General features: G+C 35.9%; 2 protein-coding genes and 1 long non-coding RNA gene across 3 annotated transcripts; 1 reads left to right on the forward strand and 2 right to left on the reverse strand.

Annotated features, from left to right (window-relative positions):
• The first annotated feature begins 1,396 nt into the window (after window positions 1–1,396).
• LOC134244245 (uncharacterized) lies at window positions 1,397–6,450 on the forward strand. Its single transcript, XR_009987185.1, has 3 exons — window positions 1,397–1,545; window positions 2,401–2,457; window positions 6,291–6,450. It is a non-coding gene; the product is annotated as an uncharacterized LOC134244245 (long non-coding RNA).
• A 5,228-nt stretch (window positions 6,451–11,678) lies between these two features.
• On the reverse strand, window positions 11,679–18,515 carry LOC134244248 (heat shock 70 kDa protein 12A-like). Its single transcript, XM_062726509.1, has 4 exons — window positions 18,092–18,515; window positions 14,360–14,581; window positions 13,823–13,976; window positions 11,679–13,336 (listed from the first exon to the last, which is right to left on the reverse strand). The coding sequence occupies exons 1-4, from the start codon at window positions 18,431–18,433 to the stop codon at window positions 12,195–12,197; spliced, it is 1,860 nt and encodes a 619-aa protein (XP_062582493.1). The 5' UTR covers window positions 18,434–18,515; the 3' UTR covers window positions 11,679–12,194.
• A 399-nt stretch (window positions 18,516–18,914) lies between these two features.
• Window positions 18,915–22,702, reverse strand: LOC134244250 (heat shock 70 kDa protein 12B-like). The gene is made up of 4 exons (XM_062726511.1): window positions 22,312–22,702; window positions 21,617–21,838; window positions 21,069–21,222; window positions 18,915–20,573 (listed from the first exon to the last, which is right to left on the reverse strand). Exons 1-4 carry the CDS (start codon window positions 22,636–22,638, stop codon window positions 19,489–19,491), a joined length of 1,788 nt encoding a protein of 595 aa, XP_062582495.1. The 5' UTR covers window positions 22,639–22,702; the 3' UTR covers window positions 18,915–19,488.
• Window positions 22,703–23,132: the final 430 nt, after the last annotated feature.

Consider the following 23,132-nt stretch of genomic DNA (forward strand, 5'->3'; position numbering starts at 1 on the left):
CTCTCCGTCATAGTTGTTAGGGTTCTACTCGGTGTAGAGGTAATAGGAGGCTCCATTATTGAAATATCAGGAGTCAGCAGGTCTTCTTCATCTGACGAGTCACTTAAACTGTCCCCGAATAATCGTTTGAAAGACCTCCTCTGCGGTGTATCGTTCTTACTCTGACGTGATGATGTTGACTTTTCCGACTGCAGGAGTGGAGGCACTGGGATGGACTTCTCAGTCGATGGGAGTGCAGGCTCTGGGGCAGACTTCTCAGTCGACAAGAGAGCAGGCGCTGGGGTGGACTTCACGGTCGGCATTGATAGGAGTACAGGCGCTGGGTCGGACTTCTCGGTCGACAGGAGCACAGGCCCTGGAGTGGGCATCTTGGTTGACAAGGGCGCAGGCGCTGTCATGGACTTCTCGGTCGACATCGACAGGAGTGCAGGCGCTGGGTCGGACTTCTCGGTCGACATCGATAGGAGTGCAGGCGCTGGGGCGGACCTATGTGATGACAGGAGCGCAGGCGCTTGTGCGGATCTCTTTGGTCGCTTCTTGGCATTCCGTCCTTGGTGAGGCTCCGTGTATATTGCTCTTTTTTTTGCTTGGCCCTGGTGGTACGGCTGATCGCTGAACACTAAGGGGAGCTCCTTCATGAAGGGCACGACATGTCTCCCTCTCCCACGTTGGAAGGCCTCAAACTCCTTCTCTTCCTCTATGGTGAGCGTGAGTGTTGATTTCTTCACTCTCTGCAGGGTCCTGCCCTCACACCCGTGCTTTTGATCTTTTCGTCCAAGTACGATCCCGCAAGTGGCACATCGGAACACGAACCCCGAGTGCACTGCAGTCATGTGCCTCTCACAGTGACTCTGTTGCGTGAACTCTCTGTCTTCTGTGCATAGTCCACATTTGAATCTTTGGATCTGTAAAGTAATAAAGGGATACTTAGTCCCTCATTTCTGACAACATCCCAAACATTAATAATGGGCATAATAAAACTGCATAAGATGATTTACTAAAATTTCCGACAAAATGATTAGCTATTTAATATTCACTAAGCTACATATATTTCGAGGCAGATCCCATATTACTAGTTGGGTCTATTACTTCCTTTGTAAGGCTTCAACAAATTATAGTGAACAACCTTGGATTTACTTTTTGTTGTTTTTCTAATTTTGTATATAACATCATTGATTCTTTTCAGAATTAAGTAAGGTCCCAACCAATGACACTGGAGCTTTGGTGATCCCATTTTATTAATATTATGGGCGTAGTACCATACAAGATCTCCCTCTTCATAACCTTGAAAATTTATCTTTGAGTTGTATTCTCTTAACATTTTTTCTGTAGCTAAACTCATTTTATCCCTAGCAAACTTATGTATTTTATCCATAGATTGAAACAATTTGTAAGCATATTCTGACATTTCTAATGTACTTTCAGGTTGTAGCCTTCCCAATACTAAATCAGCTGGGAGAGAAACATGCCTACCGAACATCATCTCACATGGACTTACGCCAGTTGACTCGTGCTGGGCTGACCTATAAGCTAACATGAGCAAGGGTAAATGTTAATCCCAATCTTTCTGATTTTGAGAAACAAATGATGCTAACATATTTTCTATTGTTCTGTTTGCCCGCTCTACCAACCCATCTGACTGAGGTCTATATGGTGAGGTTCGGGTTTTCTCGATGCCTAAAATCCTACACATTTCCCTAAATACATCTGACTCGAATGATCTTCCCTGATCACTATGGATTTGCATGGGTGTTCCAAAAATACTAACTATTCTATCAATTAACTTTTGAGCGACTGTGACAGCTTTCTGATTACGTATGGGTACCGCATCCACCCATTTTGTAAAATAATCACCCATAACTAAGATGTAGAGATTTCCCTTATTGGATTTGGGCAATGGTCCCATAACGTCAATTGCTACCCTCTCTAAAGGAGCACCAACCACATATTTTTGAAGTGGGGCTCTTATTCTCCTATTAGGGGATTTTCTAGACTCACAGGTGTCACATGTCACACACCAATGTTTTGTATCAGTACTCATTTTGTACCAAAAATATCTTTCCCTTACTTTAGATAGGGTTTTCTTAATACCTAAGTGACCTCCTGTAGTACTATTGTGTAATAGGGTCAAAACTTCTCCCACTAAAGCTTTTGGGATCACTATACAATAATTTCTTTCTAACCCATCATGGACATAGTACAAGGTATTGTGTCTGTATTCTAAAGACTCGAATCGAACCCAATAAAATTTACAAGTCTCACTTAAATGGGATATATCTTCCCAACTGGGTTGAGTTCCATCTTGTACCCACTTAATAACATGCTTTAAATCTGGGTCTTCATTTTGATATTTTCCCACATCAAAATTTTCTGTGCTAATTAAACTTTCTTTATTTTCAGGTGCCTTTTGTTTCGACCTAGTTTCAACAACTGAACACTTTTGTGTAGATTCTTCAGGTAGGTATTTTACCTCTGCTTTAGCACAGTATGTACACTCCACATCAGCACAAGGTCTGCGGGATAAAGCATCTGCATTCCCATGCAAGCGACCTGGCCTGTGTTCTATTTCAAATTGGTAAGAAGCTAATGTTTCTAGCCAACGGGCTATTTGACCTTCGGGATTCTTAAATTTCAGAAGCCATCGTAATGAACCATGGTCTGTTCTTATTTTAAATACTTGCCCATAAAGATAATGGTGAAAGTGTTTGATGGACTGAATAATAGCTAACAATTCCCGTCTAGTCACACAGTATCGGCGTTCAGCCGTATTGAATAGCTTACTATAGTAACTTATGACTTTTTCTTCCCCATCCTGGATTTGGGATAGTACAGATCCCATGCCAGTGTTTGAGGCATCTGTATCTATCACATATTGTCCCTCTTTCTTGGGATAAGAAAGTATTGGGCTGCTGGTTAAAGCTCTTTTCAACTTGTCAAAGGCTTCTTGACAGTCTGAGTCCCATACAAACTTTTGGGATTTTTCTGTTAATTTGTGCAAGGGCTTAGCTATTACAGAAAACCCTTGAACAAATTTCCGATAATACGAACAAATACCTAGAAAACTGCGGACATCCCTAACATTTTTAGGTGTGGGCCAATCTTGGACCACATCGATTTTGTCAGGGTCAGTCTTTATTCCCTGTTCGCTGATAATATGTCCTAAGTATGCTACTTCCCTCTGTAAAAGTTTGCACTTTTTAGGGTTTATTTTTAGGTTTGCTTTCTTTAATCTACTGAACACTTTTTCTAAGTTCCTAAGGTGTTGGGAAAAATTAGGGGCTAAGACAATAATGTCATCAAGATATACCATGCAAATTTCCCACGACAAATGAGAGAGTACTTTTTCCATCAATCTTTGGAAAGTGGCCCCCGCGTTGCACAAACCGAATGGCATGACAGTAAAATTCCAATGACCACCCCCCGGGATTGAGAATGCTGTTTTAGGTTTATCTTCCTCTGCTACCTTAACCTGCCAATACCCACTTTTCAAATCTATAGTGGAATAGTATTTTGATCCCGAAAGGGCATCTAATATTGACTCTATCCTAGGAATAGGGTGACTATCTTTGATAGTTACCTCATTGAGTTTTCTAAAGTCTATGCAAAACCTTATCGAGTTATCTTTCTTTTTAACTAGAACTATAGGGGAGCTCCAGGGACTATCTGATTCTTCAATCACTCCCTTAGCTAACATTTCTTTAATTTCCCTATTAACATCTTGCATTTTGGCAAGAGGAATTCTTCTTGGGGCTTGTTTAATGGGTCTACTATTCCCAGTATCTATTCTATGCTCTGCCATATTTGTAAGTCCCATATCCTCAGAATTTTTAGAGAAACAACCCTGATACTCTACAAGTAAATCTTTTAATTGCTCTTTTTCAATTTCTGTTATCCCAATACATGACTCTTCATACAGATTTTTCAAATGTTCTGGTAATTTAGTGGGGGTATCTTCTAAGCTGATTTCTGATATAGCTAAACTATCATCTTTTAACATGGAGACTTTCTCCATTCCTCCCATAAGACTATTTTTATGGAGTTCAATTTCCCTATCTGACACATTCATGACTTTTAATGGGATTATCCCAGATGTGGGGTTTACAAGTGTCCTAGCCACTAACACTTCATGTTTACCCATAAATTCTATATTTGGCTCTACCAAAGCCTCATCCCATTTAGGAATAGAATCCAAAATTCTACCACGGGCAATAAACTCTGAGTTGGGAGGTACTTTCACGTCCTCCATTAATGCAACTCTAAAGGTACAATCTACCTCATCACTACTAAATCTAAAACAAGGGATCTCTTGACCCTTAACCCGTAAACACATCTTTTGTACTAAGATATCACATGAATGTTCAGTCATGAAGTCTAAACCTAAGATACCGTTGTATCTAATATCAGCTACTATCACTTTGTGAGTGATTTCATTTTTCCCCATTTTAAAATGGACTTCACATTTCCCACTATTTGGTATTGGGTCCCCTGTAGCAGAGGCTAGTTTCACATCATAGGGTTCTAAGGAAGGTGATTTCCCCTCAGAACATTTCTCTAAAAATTGGGTACTAATAATGGTAACATCTGCCCCAGAATCTACTAAAAATCTACATTCTTTCCCATTGATTTGTGTGGGAACAAATATGCCTGATTCAATTTTGCTTGCATTATGAACAATTACTTTGGTAGCTTGCGAAAGGGTTTCTTTTGGGCCAGATTTCTCTCCCATATCCCTCTCAACTTTTTCATTCCCATCTCTCTCATTTGAGGTCAAAAGAGTATCACTTACATTTGATTCATTTTTATTTTCACCTACAATTTCTTGAAACTCTGTTTCATTTTCCCGGGGTTTTATTTCAACCTCTTCTAATGGAGTGGGTCTTCCCCCAAATTTTGTCGATTTCCGACCCCCGAAGCCGACACGGGAAGGTTTCCCTGTTGTTTCCCTGAACTTGAATTATTTCCCTTTTTGGGACCCTGATTTTGAGTGCTACCATTTTGATTTCCCCAAGAATAACCATTCCCATTTTCTTTTTTATTATTTGGGCCATTATAACCGGATTTTTGAGCTTTCCAGCCCTGGTTATTTTTCTGATTCCAATTTTTCCAATTTCCTTTTTTAAAAGGTGGACTGGGATTCTGTATTCTGGTTGTTTTTTCTAACCTTTCTATGTTTTCATTTAATCTCCCCAATAATTTGGTCAATTTAAATGAATCTTGGGTGTTACCACTCCCACTAGCATCTATGGCGTTTACATTGTTCAACTTTGCACACTTCTGTGTATCCGCCAACCTATAAGTTTCTAACCTAATTGCTAGAGTTTCGGCTTCATTTATATCCCTAGGTCGGGCCTCCCTCAGGCGCAGCCTAATGTCGGGATCTGGTAACGCGTCTATAAATTGGTCTAATGCTAATACGTTAGTGAGACTGGGCCCAGCGCTGGGATAGGCTTGTCTGGTTAATTTCTTTATTGCCTGGGCCAGCTCAGAGATGCTCTCATTTTGACCCCTCACCCGAGTTTTCAATCTTGCCCTAAACATTTCAGATCTTTCTGTGGCCCCAAAGCGTCTTTTCAAAGCTGTTATCAGGGTATTATAATCCCTTCTCTGACCTGGGCTCAACTCTCCCAACAAACTACATGCATCTTTAGCTAAATGACCTGCTAACTGTAAAGATTTAGTTTTGTAATCCCAATTATTAAGGTCTGCGACTATCTCAAACTGAGAGAGATAATCATCAAAATCTTCATTCCCATCAAATATCCTAGGTTTAGCCCTTTCCCTCGGGGGATCCCTAGTGGGTGTTGACACATTCCTGTTCCCATTGTGATCGGGAGTGCTAAACCTGTTTATATTGGGTGCACTGGGTAACTGATGGTAATCTCCCATCCCTGACCTGGAATCTTTCCTACTAAATTCTGGGAGGTCACCTGTAAAATTGAATTGAGATCCTATCATCCCTCTATTTATCCCATTCTCTTCTCCCACTCTATATTGGTCATATGAGCTTGGGTGTCTATTTTCCCTAACATTGTCATTACTTAAATGCGATGGGATTTGATACGGGGGTCTATTATTTATGTGGGCATCCTTTACCCTTGTTTGATCCCGTTCCCATAAATTCTGGGATTCGTGTTTAAATTTAAAAATTTCTTCCTGCATATTCTCTAACCTCCCATCAATTTCTTCCCTAATGCTTACAAATTGCTCTCCTATCTTTTGATTCATTTTTGCAAATTCACTAGAAAATTGCTCTTGTAAAACCTTAACTAATGATACATTTGCATTTTCAGATATGGGAGACATGGCTGCTGAGATACCTTCTGTGGGAGCAGGGACTTTCCCGTTATCCGCAATGGATCCAGCGGGACTGAAAATTTGCTGACCTATGGGTTTGAAAGTGACTTCCCCGGACTCTTCTAAATCTGACATTTCTGTGACTTTTTTTTTTTTTTTTTTTTTTTTTTTTTTTATTGTACACTATGAAATTTCAATGATTGTAAAATTTTGAATTTAATAAAGCTAACCGAGGATGTGGAAAATTTCTTCCCAATCAAAGGGACTTGATCCCACTTCTGACACCAGTGTTGCGCCTCCCACCTCGGGAGAGAGTGGGGCAACTGTGTGGGCTTTCCACTCTCGTATGTTAACTAATAAATTAATAATTAAGTCAGGATAAAAGTTCAACAAATAAAATTTATTTACACTATGTACAATTAAATGTAAGTATTGTTATAATAAAAATCACAATACAATATATATATCAGTCTCTTATAAAGTGAAGTCACTCCCACAACCCGTAGGTAAAATCTAAATTTCCCAAAATAATTATAAAAATTAGCTACTTGTACTAAAATATACTTTCCTTGGTTTAATATAATTTATTTATACCTATTCTGTAAGACCTATATAGTTTTAATAATAAATTGTAACTCCCATAAATTCTCCCATAAGTTTTCCCGTCGATGGGTCTCCCACTCTACTTATGGGTCTCCCAAAGGGATATCTCAGCGTCTCTATTTAATATAATTTGACTAATATAATTACCCATCTGGTCTGCATAGGGTCTGCCATCCCTTTAAATGACTGCCAATGATGGGAGCACTTGTAAGATAATAATCTGGAGGCTTCCGTATCCTCCCAACTTCTCCCCCCTTCTCTTCTAGCAGACGAAATTTTCGCTTCTTTATATACCTTTACTGTACCCACTGGTAACCTCAATTAGCCAATCGCTGACCCGGAATGACCCTACGCCACTTCCGGTATAAACAAATCAGGGAAAGTGCACGCAGAGAAGTTTTCTAATAGAAAATCATTACTAACCATACAAAATGGGATTTTATCTACCAAAATACGATAAGTACAAGTAGCTATTACGTTATTAAGTTGATTTAAACAATGACAATACAATGTTCAAAGACGAAACGTGATAATTGACTTCAAACATGCTATCGAGATCGAGACCGGGTCGAAATACAGTGAACCCGATTCCAAAACAATATTATATGATTGACAGCATATAACTTATTTCTTTTACAACTTTTTATCAATTATTTAATAACAAACAATCATGTACATATCAATATGCTGATAACAACTGCATACGCTGCGAGTGATCAATGAAATATATAAAAGTGACGAAACGAATTTCGTAACAAATGCCAGAAAAATCACTTTTTATTAGTGCAGAAAAGTCAAATAATTGATTATGCGAAGCAATTTTAACATTTTTCTTAGTCACAATTTTTAAGTGTCTTTTTTTAAACAAACAAAAAGTTCATTTTGTTTCATGCTTTAATTGAATAAAAATATTAGAGGAAAAACGTCAAAAATTTAATTTGTAATTAAGACACAAATTTAGGTGCAAAAAGGTCATATTAGATGTACTATAGCGCCAAAAGAAGTGTATTGACCCCCATTTTTTGAATTGAATTTTAATTAAGCTATGTGTGTAGAAACTAAAAATATACTTGGCAAATAAAGTTTAAGACTTTAAATATCAGGACCGAACGTCGTTAAGTGCAGCCATCCTTTCCTCTACAAGCACTGATGTAAAAAGTGGTCAGTTCCGTCACTGTCGAACACCAACAAAACTGGAATCCAAATGAGATAAGGCTGACAATTTTTAAAGGTAAAACAAAGATGAAATGAAGATTTTAACTCTATAAGATTTCTTATTTATTGCATGAAGGAACCATTGAGCCTATGCATCAGAAATGGAGGGGGCAAAGTTCGCACGTAGATCTAGCGCCGAAAGACCCCCTGCCCGACTACCCACCAGCAATTTTCCTTTATTTTTTCGTCAATTTTACTTAACGTGTACAAATTTCTTCATTTATTTATTATACCTTAAATACCTATTACCTTTTAAAAGTGACAAATCTCTTTTTACAAGTAGGAGTGCTTGGAAATCGTAATAAAGTTTAAGAAAGTTGAAAATATATCAAGCCACGATCACCATGTGCAAAAAAATTAATGTGCCCGAAGAAAGGTTTGAACTGAAAGCCAGATTGGAAAAGTTCACTACAGTAGAATCTAATCATGTAAATTAATTGATAGGATAAAGTATGCCTGTATGCTTTATAAATGTGCAATTTGAAATAACCTCTTTTTAAGCACTAATTTACTTTTGTGAGAGTTGTTCTTAACATCCTTGTCAATTGATATCGAAAGTAATAATACTCCTCGCAAGTGTAACCTTCATCGTCCTCACCATCTGCTGCAATATCGGAATAATTCTTCACCGCTTCAAAACCAAAGGAATTGACAGACTTGTCTGGATTCAATAAAAGAGCAGTCGGTGTTTTATAAGACGATAGCTGGCTACCTTCCCATTTATTCATTAGCACTTTTGCCCAGTCGGATTTGAAAGAATAGGCAAAACCCGAATACTTTTTCCCGAAGTTAATTGCTGCCACTAAAATTCGGGACGATGAAGACTTTCTTTCATGTGCCATAGTTTACACATTAGTTAAGTTGTTTTCAACTTTCGTTTTATGTAAAGACAACCCGTTTGTGACATTATTATTTTATTGGTGGGATAATCAGTTACAATGTTGTCGCACCTAGTTAAGTTTTAGTTTAATCTTGCTAAGATTACAGATAAAAAATAAATAAGAAGGAATGGATATTGTATTGTTTGAATTCTTTTTTACAAATTGTATGATTAGACGATGTTAGGGCTGGTGAAATATATTTCAGTCGGGCAAATGTTTCTTATTTCTTTTTATGAAAATATTATTCTCTCACGATTCACGATATATAAATTTAATAACTAATGTCAGTCGCATGATATATAAATTACTGTATCTCGTTCACATATTATATTCTTCGCACCACATAAGATTTCTATTTTTACGTTTTACTTTGCACCGACTAAATATTTCGCTGATTTTAAGTTGACATACATGCATATGTGTACAATTTGATGATGGAATAGTTAAAAATTCAATTTACATGCCTAAACAGCTTTAATTATTATTTCTTCGAAAAAGAAAATTTCAATTGCATTATAAAAGAAACTAGATGCGTTCTTGTTGTCAAAGCAACAAGTGATCTTACGATCGATTTCTATCTAGAACGATATCTTTATTCATCCTATCAAACAGGGTAAAGAAAGTAATTTTCTTATATTCACAGTCTCTAAACTAAACATAGATTGTGGTTATTTTAAAAGTCTTCTACAGAATCTCTCATAAAAGCTTTTAGAGATCGGCAAAATCTTTAAACTTGGGAGAAAAGTCAATCATTCTGCAACTGGAAAAAGACAAACAAAGAAAATGTTAACTGGTCGTAGTGGGATACACAAACCAACAGTAAGACAAAGTTTGGATCGGTCGTATATATCTTTGCAATAAATGCACCCATCAAGATATTGAGAAAATATTTAGAATTCTTAGTAGACCCTTAATCAACCCTGTAAATCAGATCTTAAAGAAATATATACATGTAGAAAAAAAAATGAAGGTAGTTGCCCACATTTAAATTAAGGGGGTCGGCTTGGGTTTCCATTGCACAGTTCATTACGCATCATAGCAAAATGAAGTGTATTTACTGTTTTATTATTTTTTAATTTAATTCCTATTTTGTATTATTTATGGATTTTGATATTGAATCCTGTTTGTAATGTTCATATCCGTCCATTAAAAATGAAAAGAATTAAAAATTACAGATTGTAAAACTTAATTACATATTGTATATAATCGATTTTTTAAAGCGATTTTTAACTAATATGTAGATTGACGTTGAAAAAGTGCGTTTTTGATGTTATGATAAATAAACTAGATTCCTTTACTGATTTTTCCCTATAAAAATTAAATAGTAAAATGTGAATAATTCTCCTTGAAATCACTGTCAATGGACTAATCCCCGTGCTTTAGTCCAAAAAGTTAATCCCTACTTCGCAAGCTAATTCCCGGTTATCCGTAATCGTCTAGATTTTACTTTTGTATTGGTCATGTTGGTATATAATGTTATTTGACTAATCCCCGTGCGCTAGACAAGTGAGCTAATCCAACTCCGAAAGCTTATTCCTCTATTTTTTATGCCCCCGTAATCGAAGATTCGGGGGTATATAGTTTCTAGTTTCTGTCGTGTCCGTCATCCGTCGGTCTGTCTAGCTGTCCCGCTGTCAGTCTGCCCCCCCCCCCCCCTGGTTTTCCGCATTTTTTCTAAACACTTGCAGATATTGAACTGATTTGTTGTACGAGGGCTGTTCAATAAATAATGCCCTGAACTTCATGACATACAATACAGATATAATATGACATTAAGCTTGATTTTTTTCGCATTATTGAATCTTTAATGAATTTATAACAATTTATGTGACCACTTTTCATCACATAGTGTCATTGTGAGAAGCTGGAAAACAAGGGCTATTCGAGACACTGCATGTAAAAATGAATGGTAAAGAATCAGCAAACTAGTGTGAAATTAAACACTTCATTCAAGCTGCTGTAAAACTCGTTAAGAATCCAAATGAAATATTCACTAAAATATGTAACATTTACGGCAACCAATGTCTGTTTTATAGACAAATGAGCAGGTAGATTTAAATGAAGTTTGATTGTTTTTTTAATATTTATACAATTATTGCTGTTTTTTTCGGTCAATACAATGATTAAACCATCTGAGGAGTACAATATTCACCGAGCCCGAAGGGCAATAATTGATTCATTATATGATTCATCGATAAAATGCTTGTTAATTTGCATTTAATTAAGTCCTAACCAAATACAAGCGAGAAACAGAATTAAAATGTGAATAAACCTTACCAGTCGTATCACTTTGAAATGTTTTTTTTTAAATCAATTTTAGTTGCCATGAAAAAATAATTTAGAGTCAGTCTTTTTATAGGATAGATTTTGAAAGGAAGGAGTATTATTAGGGAGATCTGACTGCCAAAAAGTTAAAAAAAAACATGCTGTTCAGTAGAAGTGTTGGAGGGGGTCCCTGCATCCCCTCTTACCACCCTCACCCTAAAATATATATTTGCTTATGTTTTTTTCCCATGAAAAAAAATCACAGTCGTTTAAATACCTTTCCAAAACAATTTGTATCAATTTGGAATTTCCCAATCTATTTTTAGATCAATATAGAGGAAATAAATCCTTGTATTGACCTGGAACGTGCAGGTCAATACAACGTAGTATTTTTCTAACATAGTTAGATCTCAACCAATCAGAGAGATGGAAATTATTCAATCATATAATAAAATCATTTATTTTGATCATGTAAAATAAGTTATTTTGACCAAAGTACCATGCATGTATATAATGAATAGACGTTTCTCTTCCTAAGACAGATCGACTTATTAATTTCCAAGACATTTCATTAATAAACAAGCAATTACCGAAATGTTCACATTTTGTAGGCACTTTTTCATGAACAGGTTGTTATAAAATGACATCATAAAGAGAAAGGGAAAATCAGGTAGGGGACATCTATTGCCTATGCAATACTCTCAGAATGCTTGTTGGAATTGGCCCACAATAAAGGGGATAAAGGCCAACAAACGTATGTTTAGAAAACAGGCATTCATAAAGAAGGTGTTCTGTATTTCTACTGTGAAAATTTTTGCAGCTATCTGCTACTCTTTTTGCATTGTCCATTTCATCTATTCATATTTTGTTGAGTCAATATTCAGAGTAATATAAGAAAGCGTGTCTAGAATTTACAGGTACATCATACAGTTGCTTTTATTGTTCGGGAAGTGCTATGTTCGGAGAGAGCAAATCGAAGGTAACTTTATACTCTTTCTTTGTGTGACAATTGCAAGCTGTAACCTGTAACTCTGTGTGGCCAAATATCAAAGACTCTTCTATTTCTAATTTTCTATCTCTAACACTTTGAAGCGGAACTTCCAGAATGCCCAGTTTCACACAACCCTTCTCGTCAACATATTTAGGATCTTCCTCATTTGAAATGTACACGCCACATTCTAATGCTTTTTCTCCCGGTTTTAGTGCATTGAATATGTAAGATTTCTTGTCTCCAGGCTTTATCTTTTCTCCTTTCGCAACGAATCGGAAAAACACATCTCTGCATCTTTTTTCCTCTCCCATCTTAACAAGCTTTGATTTCATGTGAACTGTTTCATCAAATTTTGGCCAGGTTTGAATTCCGTAAGTATATCTCGCCACTCTCTCCGAGATAAGATCTGGTTGATGACCAAAATAAACAGCCCCTTTGAGTACAGCAAGGCCTGCTTGATTTGGTATAACTACTCTACAAATGTCTTCAAATTTCTCTTTCACAGCCTCGTGGACAATGTTACATTCTGAAAAACCCCCGACCATCAAAATTACTTTCAAATCCTTAATAGTTGGAATCAGATTTGATAGATGGTCAATAAGACAGAGCACAGTAGGATCAAACATCTTTTTGAAAAAGGAATGTTTCATGTGCAATTTGCCAAGTACACATTTTAAATCATTTTTGAATTGCGATTTTTCAATCAATCCCTGAAAAATTATATCTGATTTTATCTTCTTTGTATCTTGATTTGTCTTTTTCCCAATTATTTCTGCAAGTGCAACCGGAAGACGAATATGAAAAGTAGGGTCTTTTTCTGTATTTTTCTCATTTTCCTGTGGCTTCTTGTTTACTTCGAAAGTTCTTTTCTTAATTTCAAAACTTTGCCAAAAGTCAAAGTAGTCTTCAACATACTCGGGATTAGTTTTGAAAGTCTCCAGAACATCTTCACCAAATAAATTTTTCAAAAATTTTTTAAATGCTTTGTCAATGCATGTTCCTCCCCAATCACCCCCACTAGCTGGCACCAACTCTGCCAAAGTTCCGTCTGGCTTCAGCTGATGAACTGTGATATCAGCAGTTCCACCTTGTTAATAAATAGAAATTTTATAAATACACGTAACCTTAATGTAGTTAGAATAGCTAAAGAAATAAGTTAATAGCTAAATACTGTTGCATTACAAAATTATAAATATTTTTTCCCAGATATTTTTATAACAAATATCTCAATTTTAAAGAAATGTTTTAAGAAAATGTTTTCCAACTTCATAAAATGCCAAAAAGATTGTAGACTGGGTTTATACAAAAGCATGTTATGTATTGAATTACTTAAACTATCTTGGTCTATTATAATGAAGTGATATCCTTTTAGTCTTGCTTCGTTTAAAGTTTTAATAAATTTGAGGTTTTTGAATCAGCTTCAAAATTTACCCAATACTATATTTTCTACTTGAAAAACTGAGTATAACTTATACAAGATTATACAATTTCTGATCGATTTGGTTATTTTTTTTTTAACAAACCACACAAACATTTTCGAGCATTCAGAAATTCTAATAAAAGCACAACTTACCGCCAAGATCAAGGACCATATATTTAGCTTTACGTTCCTTTCCAGCCAAGAAAAATCTGCTGTTTTCTGTCGATTCTAAATGCATCAGTTGACAGTAAATTGACGCTGCTTCAGGCTCCAGGGCTACATGCAACTGGTCCCTTTTAATACCAGCCTAAGTTAAAAAAAATTGTGAGAAAAATGAGGAAAAACACAAGCGTGACAGGAAACTCCATATTTGTTTTTAATATTACTTAAAGGTTCTTTCTAAAATAAAAGATTTTACTAGGAATTTTTTATAAAAAAAAAAAACAAATATTCGTCAATTTTGATATAGTTTTTTTCTTTAAATGTATCGTGCATGTATAGCATTAAAGCTTTTGCCTCAATAAAAATTATGTCGTCTGTCTAGGTAATTCAATTATTTGTATATCTCTTGGAGAATAATCTACTTAAAGATAGCAAAGATTCTCATCTACACATAAATTTTCAGCATGTTTTGTTAGTCATTAAGTTAACTATTTCAACATTATATTCATACAATTAATTTATTATTACATTCTCTGCCGCTTCTCGCATGAACATTTTGGCAGTGTCGTCCCAGATGGCAGGTACTGTCAGAACAAAGTCTATGTCCTCCATGAAAATTTCTCCTGTGATTTTATCTTGTAGTGCTTTCAGTAGATGGTCTTTCATGTACTTGATGCAATTAGTGAAGACCTTTATAGCATCTACAGATTTACCATTCTCAGCTACACATTGTGTTTTCCTGTGAACTCTCTGAAATGTTAATAAATAAATACGACATATCTATCAGTTGAGTATTCCTTTTTTCCGAGTGAATTGTGCAACAATTTATTCATTACAATGATTAGGGGTATTTATTAAAATTATTATTTACAATGAGTAAATACATGTAACCTGATTGTATATCATTTAATATTCTTGAATCATGTGTATTTATACTATCAATTATTTGAATAGAGCCTTTGTTTGATTACCCATGGGTGATATATGTACCATTTTAATTTTCACAACGTAATATACGAATTTAAGAATGTGTAATATTTTTGCTTATATATGTAAATATGCTACAGTTGTTAATAAAATAGGAATATTATTTTTGTTTATTTGATAAGCCCTAACCATGGTACCTGATTAGCGCCCTTATCTTGGAAGTCTAATTAGTGTCCTTATTAATATGGCGCTTATCAGATGCTAAATATATTAAGTGTCTTGACACCTAACAATGGTGCAGAGGCCCTAATACTTGGAGCCGATTGCCCTAATAGGTGCCCTAATGATGGAGCCGATTGCCCTAACAGGGTGCCCTAATGATGGAGCCTAACGCCCTAACAGGTGCCCTAACGATGGAGCCTAACGCCCTAACTAGGTGCCCTAAATCACGTTAGGTGTCAGACAGGGTATATAAGGAGAGAGAGTTAGTGAGTTGATATACATAGCTTGGATTTGATTTGTAAAACTACTCTTGGATATTGTTAATACACTCGTTGAAACGAACTTTGTCGTTGTTCTTATGTTAGATCTATAAAGATCTCGAGTTCCTGAATTTATACACGGGATCCACAATATTTTGTGACGCGGGTAAAAACAAACACCCCATAGAGAGAAAAAAACGTTACAATTGGTGGCAGCGGTGGGATCCAAAGAAGTTATTCTACGTGTAACACCGGAACGGGACAGCACTTAGTTTGAAATGGAGACACCCATCGTAAGGAGGAGAATTACGCCTAGAAAGGTAGAACAGTACTTCGACAGTCCAGCTCCTCTGAATGACTCTGGAATAGAGGTCCATGCGGGGTGAAGAACAAGTTTGCAGCCCACAAGTCGAGTAATACCAGACAATCCTAACTTTTAGGAGTTCGGGCAAAACTCGCAGGGTCTTTCCGTTCAAAACGAGTACAAGCCAAGGCCAAGCTTAAAGAGAATCCTATTTATTTGGGTACTCTTTGCTTTGATAGGATGTTCTCTGTTGGTGATGTCCTGGACCTATTTTCCAGAAAGCAAGATCGTACAGAAATCGCATGAAAATGCAGTTATTTCTCTGGTATCTGTAACAAGTATGGTATTGCTTGTTATGGTAATCGGCGTAGCATGGAAGTATGGAGAATCAGGTCTGACATATGCCAGTAAGAAAACGGAAATTTCTTTGACACCTACTGATACACCCTATATTGGTGGTAGTGCGCCTAACGCCCCTACAGGTACCTATCAGGAACCTAAAATGTTTGGGCAATCTGGACGCACTACTCCTCATTTGGGTAATCTGTCTCCTCAGGGACTTGGGTACAATTTAGAATTTCCTATGGCTGGCGGGACATCTACAAACAGTCCTATGACACCAAATGCTGGTCAACGAACCAACGAATATCCAGTAAGGAGGATCTTCTCAGGGGCCAATGATGATGTTTGGGATGAGTTTCTACAATATTTCGAAAACATCTCAGAATTAAACTCATGGGGACCCGAGAAATCTCGCAGAGTCTTACTTAACACCTTGCGAGGACAGGCCGAAAGCTATGCCTATGGAATGCCCCTTACTGTACAGAATCACTATGAGGAACTAAAAGAGAAAATGAATCAAAGATTCGGACATTCTGCGATGAAAGAAAAATATATTGCAGATGTCAAATTAAGGAGAAGACAACCTGGTGAGTCCTTGCGAGATTTAGGACAGGTCATCGAAGATCTGTACCGAAGGGCCTATCCAGGAAATCCAGATTTAGTTGAAGAAAACACTATACAGTCCTTCTTAGATAAGTGTGGACAATCTGAAGATTTTCGACTTGCAGTGAAACGGACCAGACCCAGGACACTTCAAGAAGCAGTTATTAATGCAATGCAAGAAGAGTGCTTGCGGATTGGGGAAAAAGAACTGCCAAAGGAGACAAAACCAGGCTATAAGCCTGTGTATGAGATTGAAGATGGGGAATTGAATGATGAAATAGCAGCTGCGGATACTGCCAAACCTCCAAGCGCGGGTGACGGATTCAACAGTATCTATAAAAACATGAGAACCCCAAGTACATGTACCAGTACAGGACCAGGGAGGAGGGGACGCCCTTACAACCCGTGGAACCAGAAAGAAGGAGGAAGACTTCAACAAAGTGACAGTTCTCGAGACCATAGTTGTGTTGAAAAGAGTACTGTAAGGAATTATATTAACTAAGATGACTGATGCCGCAGGTCAGGTGTCAGTCAACTTTATACGGCCTAAAACCTAGGGAAGAAAAGCCTATATCAGAAAAAAAGGGAAGAGAAAATGTTGAAGAAAAAAAAAAGGCCAGGGAAATCCAAATGTGAAGCTACCTGTGTGATGAACTTTTGATTTAATCTAGTGACATTTTCATTTAATATAATTTTGTTGTTTTACCTTTTATCTTTTTGATTGTTTGGCTTTTGAGTATTGAGCATTTTTTTTATTTGCGTAATGTGATTTTACGTATAATTCATGTTCATGTTTTAAATACCCTGATATTAATGACAATGGAAGTCATGTTTCAAAAGGAGGGACCAATGTAATATTTTTGTTTATATATGTAAATATGCTACAGTTGTTAATAAAATAGGAATATTATTTTTGTTTATTTGATAAGCCCTAACCATGGTACCTGATTAGCGCCCTTATCTTGGAAGTCTAATTAGTGTCCTAATTAATATGGCGCTTATCAGATGCTAAATATATTAAGTGTCTTGACACCTAACAATGGTGCAGAGGCCCTAATACTTGGAGCCGATTGCCCTAATAGGTGCCCTAATGATGGAGCCGATTGCCCTAACAGGGTGCCCTAATGATGGAGCCTAACGCCCTAACAGGTGCCCTAACGATGGAGCCTTACGCCCTAACTAGGTGCCCTAAATCACGTTAGGTGTCAGACAGGGTATATAAGGAGAGAGAGTTAGTGAGTTGATATACATAGCTTGGATTTGATTTGTAAAACTACTCTTGGATATTGTTAATACACTCGTTGAAACGAACTTTGTCGTTGTTCTTATGTTAGATCTATAAAGATCTAGAGTTCCTGAATTTATACACGGGATCCACAATATTTTGTGACGCGGGTAAAAACAAACACCCCATAGAGAGAAAAAAACGTTACAAATGCATTTACTAGACTTTTATGATAAGAGCATGCAGGTAACTTATAATTACAGTATATACGAGAGAGTATGATTAAGGCTAAATATGTGCTCATAAATATTGTGAAATCTTCGATAAACCAGTGTACTTTTGATTTCTAAATATATATGCTATTAAGCAAATTTTACCTTCTGTAAGGTGGTCTTTAATATCATCTTAAATCGCTGAAAAAAGAAATATTCTTGACATTCCTCATCTTCTACCGAGGTTAAAGAGGCGTAATTCTGCTCAGCTTCAAATCCAAATGAATTAAATGATTCGTCCGGGTTAAGTAGTAGTGCACTGGGGGCCTTGTATGAGATCTGTTCCCCACCTGGCCATTTATTCGTAATGACCTGAGGCCATTCTGACTTGAAAGAGTAGGCATATCCAGAATAGGCTGTTCCAAAGTCTATCGCCGCCACAAGAAGTTTCAAGGATTTCGAAGGTTTATTTCTGACTGAAGCCTGAAGGGCAGACTTATCAGCCATTATTTCATGTCCTATATCATTATTTACATGCACTTTCGGTTTGTAAACTATGTGTATTGGTGTGTACTATATTTAGATCAGTGTCGGTTATCCCCCATTTTAAACGTTTTAAACTAAGTCCCCGTGCTATTTAGAATATGGGCTATATTAGATATATTTCGTAAGAGTAAATTTAAGAATTGCCAAAATACAAATAAATCTACTCATAGAGGCAGGGAAGTGTAAACCAAAGCCCTGATAGAATTTTATGACAAACCACCCAGAAGCACCTGAATTCTAGATATTTTAAGGGTTAAGTGAAACACTAATAATGGACTTAAGGGAATATTAACACTTGCATTGTATATCGTTACAAAAATTATGTGACAGAAAATTTATAGGGGCATTCAACAAATAAGGCGTAAAACTAAATAGATGATTAAATATATACTATTTTATTCCATTTTAAAACAATTCAATGAACATTATTATATGCTTGATGTCAATCTATATTACATTGTATAAGTGAATAATTAGTAAAAAGATTTTTGCTTAACAATTAACCTACAGAAATGATTTCATTTCCTTTGAATATTGTGTAATTTTTGAAATCAACAACGAAGACAGCGGATTGTATACATATATCATGTACAAGCTTATATAATTAAACCAACAAGAAACTTGTGTTATTTTAAAAGGTGCATGACAAAATCCTGGAGATTCTGATGTGAATTCAAAAAAAAAACCATACATGTAATCATAAATAAATGGTTATTTTGTAAATTAATATCTTGCAGAAATACAAATTAAAAATGATTAAATACACAACAAAATGTATGGAGTGACAAAGTCAAATATTTTAACCATGTATATATCTTTTATCAGATAACGGAAACCCTCTTATAAATATCACCTTATCTCTTGTATCACAGGTACCTTTATAACAAGTAAAGTTTGATATCACATATTCGCACCGTACAACATTCTAAGCATAAGCTATTTGTAGAAAAAAAAACTTTATCACATGCACAAACATTTATTTAAATGTTATGATTCATTCAATTTGAGATCTGAGGTTAATTTTTGGCGGGATATTTGATTTTCTCTGACAGCAAATCAAAAGTGACGCTGTATTCTTTTTTCGTTGAGCAGTTACAGGCCTTTGCATGTAGCTCTGTATGTCCAAAAATCAGAGACTCCTCGACTTCCGTCCCTCTTTCAACGTCAATTTTCAGAACTCCAAGTTTCTCACAACCATCTTCGTCAACATATTTAGGATTTTCTTTGTTTGAGATGAAAATGCCACATTCAAGGTCACCATCGGCTGATTTCAATGCCCTGAAAATGTGACTTTTAATGAACCCTGCTTTTAATCGGTCTCCCTTGGTAACGAACTTAAAGAATACGTCTTTACACCGGTCTTCGGAACCTCGGACATCCCGCTTTGCCTCTTTATGTTCCCCTTGGATAAATTTTGGCCATATCTGAATTCCGTAGGTGTATCTTGCTACACGTTCAGATATCATATCCGGGTGATGTCCAAAATAAACAGCGCCTTTCAAAACTGCCAAGCCACACTGGTTTGGAATTATAACTCGACATTGACCTTTGATTTCAAACGTTTCACGAACTTGATTTTGAATAAGTGAACATTCCGAAAATCCACCTACTAACAAAATAATTTTCAAACCTTTGCCAACTCCTTTCACAAGCACCTTAAGATGATTGACAATTTCGTCTGTAGTTGCCTGAAAAATACTTTTCATAATTGTTGTAGGTATATGCAATTTCTTCTGCGCAAATTTGATTCCTTTTCCTTTCCATTTTGATTTTTCTATAATTTTATTTATATCTTTCTCTTTATTAATCGTTTGGATTGTAGACAATAATTCCAATGGAACTTGTAAATGGATATTTTCTGTTCCTTTTTTAAAGTCAAATGATCTTTTCTTGACCTCAAACCGTTGCCAAAAGTCAAAAAAGTCTTCGGCACTGTCTTTTTGAAATTTTGTCATTGCCTGTTTGCCAAATAAATCGTTGAGAAAGGCGCCAAAATCCTCATCAATGCGTGTTCCACCCCAGAGTCCTCCGGAAGCAGGAGTTAGTTCTATTATTGTTCTAGTCTCCTGCATTTGGTGTATAGTTATATCTGCCGTGCCACCTGAAAATAAAACTATATATTACTGAAAAAATGAAGATGCAAGTAGAGAGCTAAACCCAGTTTAAGCATCTTTTTCAACTACTACATGTAGATGTAAAAGTGGAATATTCTAGTAAATAAGGACACCGAGTATACTTTTCCTGAGATGTGTATACATTAGAATAATACAAGAAGGATAAATAGACATCTTTTTTCCAGGATAGGCAAAACTTTTAAATTTCTTTAATACGCAACCAAGATTTTATTTTTAAATTCTGGTGTATCTCACTCATGATTGATTCAAACGTGTACTACAGGTATATTTATTCAGTATACATGAACATGAATTTAGTAACATGCATAGCCTTTGAATTCCTGCTCTACACTAAAGGTACAATATTGATATTATCAAAATGTATAAAGTATTTGAAATGGATTGAAGATTTCAAAAGTAACACACTCATTCTTACAAATGTACAATGAGAGAGAGATATATATTATATATTAGTAATTTACCTCCAAGATCAACAACCATATATTTTGCATCAGAGTCTGTTTCAGTTACACGAAAGCTGGAATCGTTCTGAGGCTCCAGATACATCAGCTGGCAGTAGATAGAAGCGGCCTCAGGTTCCAAAGCAAAAAGGAGTTGGTCCCCTGGTATTCCAGCCTACAATGTGTTGTTTTACAATTTGCTAAACAATTTAATATTTCGTTTACATAGTTGTTTGTCTTGAAAAAATAACAATTATGAAATGAAATAATTCAAAACTATGTTCTTAACTTGTTGACAAAAAAAGTGAATAATTGTCACCGAGTGCTAATATTTAAACTTAATGAAAATCTTATGTTCATATAAACAATTTTAGTCTCTAATTTTTTTTTAATGTGGTGATGATTTAAAGTGATCAAATTTTATAACGAACATTTATAACAAATTTTCTTTTCAAAATGATCGTTAACAGCTTAACATATATCAAAAAAAATAAATTATATTTGATGGTTAATTTATTGACCCCCTAGCCTCCTGAATGGATGTGAATTTTTGATATTTGACAACTTACTTTGATGGCAGCTTCCCTCATAAACATCTTAGCTGTATCGTCCCATATTGCTGGCACTGTTATTACAAAATCGATGTCTGTAATCTTTGTTTCAAATTTTTTAGAATCATTTAAAGCTTCTAACATATGCGATTTTAAATACTTTATACAGTGCATGAATACAGACATGGCATCAACACTTTTTCCATTGATGTCCGAACACTCGCTGTTCCTGTGAACTCTCTGTAAAAGAACAAAATAATCCCTGTAAAAGTGGTACCTTGCCAAATACAATTATCAGGTGACACATTAACGCGTTAGCTGTTGCAGCTTCCTCTAACATTTAGTTAGCTGTTCTGCTAAAGAAAATTTGGCAAGGTGAAATAAATTAAATACTAGTATACATGCACGAACAAACTCTCCAACTCTACACACTCAAATTTAAGTTCCTATAATAAAAAGAGGTGCACTCAGCAATGATCAGTGGGGTAGGAATTAAATAAATGCAGATTACAAAAATTGATCTTGCCTTAAAATTGATTAAATGAAAGCTAAATTCATCATCACCCATTTAAGGATATGCAGACATATGAAGTGAAACAAGATAAATTTTGCAAACTTTAATTAATGAGAATGAAAAATAAAACAAATGCATTACTTTCGAATTCCAAGTACGTTCCATAAATGTTGGGGAAAATTAATAAATGAATATATACCTCTTCAAGTGTTGTTTTCAGAATCAACTTGAAGCGTCGGAAAAAGTAGTATTTCTTACATCGGTCATCCTCTTCAGAGGTTAAACTTGAATAAAAGCTTTCTGCCTCAAATCCAAAAGCTTTGAAAGATTTGTCCGGATTCAGTAGCAAGGCTGTTGGTGCTTTATACGAAAGCTGATGTTCGCCTGGCCAGGAGTTCGTGTGTACTGTTGCCCAGTCATGTTTGAATGAATAGGCATATCCTGAATATGTTGTACCAAAATCTATTGCCGCCACCAACAATCGACCAGCTTTCGTTATTCTTTCGTTTTTCTCAACCTCTCCCATGTTTGCTTTTCTATTCCAGTTGAGTACTTTCGTTTTGATTTGTACGGCTGAGCATTTCAAGCATTTTTTTTTTTTCATCTTAAGAAAAAAATGTAATTTGAAAGATATAATGGGGGTCTTTCTTCCCACTTAGAATAAAGTTCTTCTCCTGTTTTTCCTCTTCTAAATACATGTAATCAATTTTCGCAATAAACAAAAAAAAAAGAATAAATTCCTCTCTACATGCTCTAGTCCACAATCTAATGTCGAATACACATGATTGTAATGTTTTATTTTAAACAGAGGACTTACAGTACAGGCCACGAGTTTTCCGCAAAAAACGCGGGGCCCCGTGGACCGCAAGTCCACGCTTTAGCGTGGACCTCGAACCTTGTCGGCGTCTTTGAAGTCAGCGTGTCTGTGCACCGTGTAACACGGTGTGTCACAGTTCTGATGATAAATATTTTAAACATTCTCATTGCCCTTATTTAATAAAATTAAATCAACTTTCTTTC

This window comes from Saccostrea cucullata, unplaced genomic scaffold (assembly GCF_032062105.1).
Source record: "Saccostrea cucullata isolate Sc308-1 unplaced genomic scaffold, CSIRO_AGI_Scuc_v1 ctg6465, whole genome shotgun sequence".
NCBI classification, from domain to species: domain Eukaryota; kingdom Metazoa; phylum Mollusca; class Bivalvia; order Ostreida; family Ostreidae; genus Saccostrea; species Saccostrea cuccullata.

Bases quoted from the DNA above. Each gene is read 5' to 3' on its own strand.
- LOC134244248 (XM_062726509.1), bottom strand. From the start codon at position 18,433: ATGGCTGATAAGTCTGCCCTTCAGGCTTCAGTCAGAAATAAACCTTCG. The intron at 14,582-18,091 runs GTAAAATTTGCT...TTAACATTTCAG, and splicing joins TAAAGACCACCTTACAGAAG to AGAGTTCACAGGAAAACACA. The intron at 13,337-13,822 runs GTAAGTTGTGCT...TTTATTAACAAG, and splicing joins TATGGTCCTTGATCTTGGCG to GTGGAACTGCTGATATCACA.
- LOC134244250 (XM_062726511.1), bottom strand. From the start codon at position 22,638: ATGGGAGAGGTTGAGAAAAACGAAAGAATAACGAAAGCTGGTCGATTG. The intron at 21,839-22,311 runs GTATATATTCAT...GTTCTTTTACAG, and splicing joins TGAAAACAACACTTGAAGAG to AGAGTTCACAGGAACAGCGA. The intron at 20,574-21,068 runs GTAAATTACTAA...TTTTATTTTCAG, and splicing joins TATGGTTGTTGATCTTGGAG to GTGGCACGGCAGATATAACT.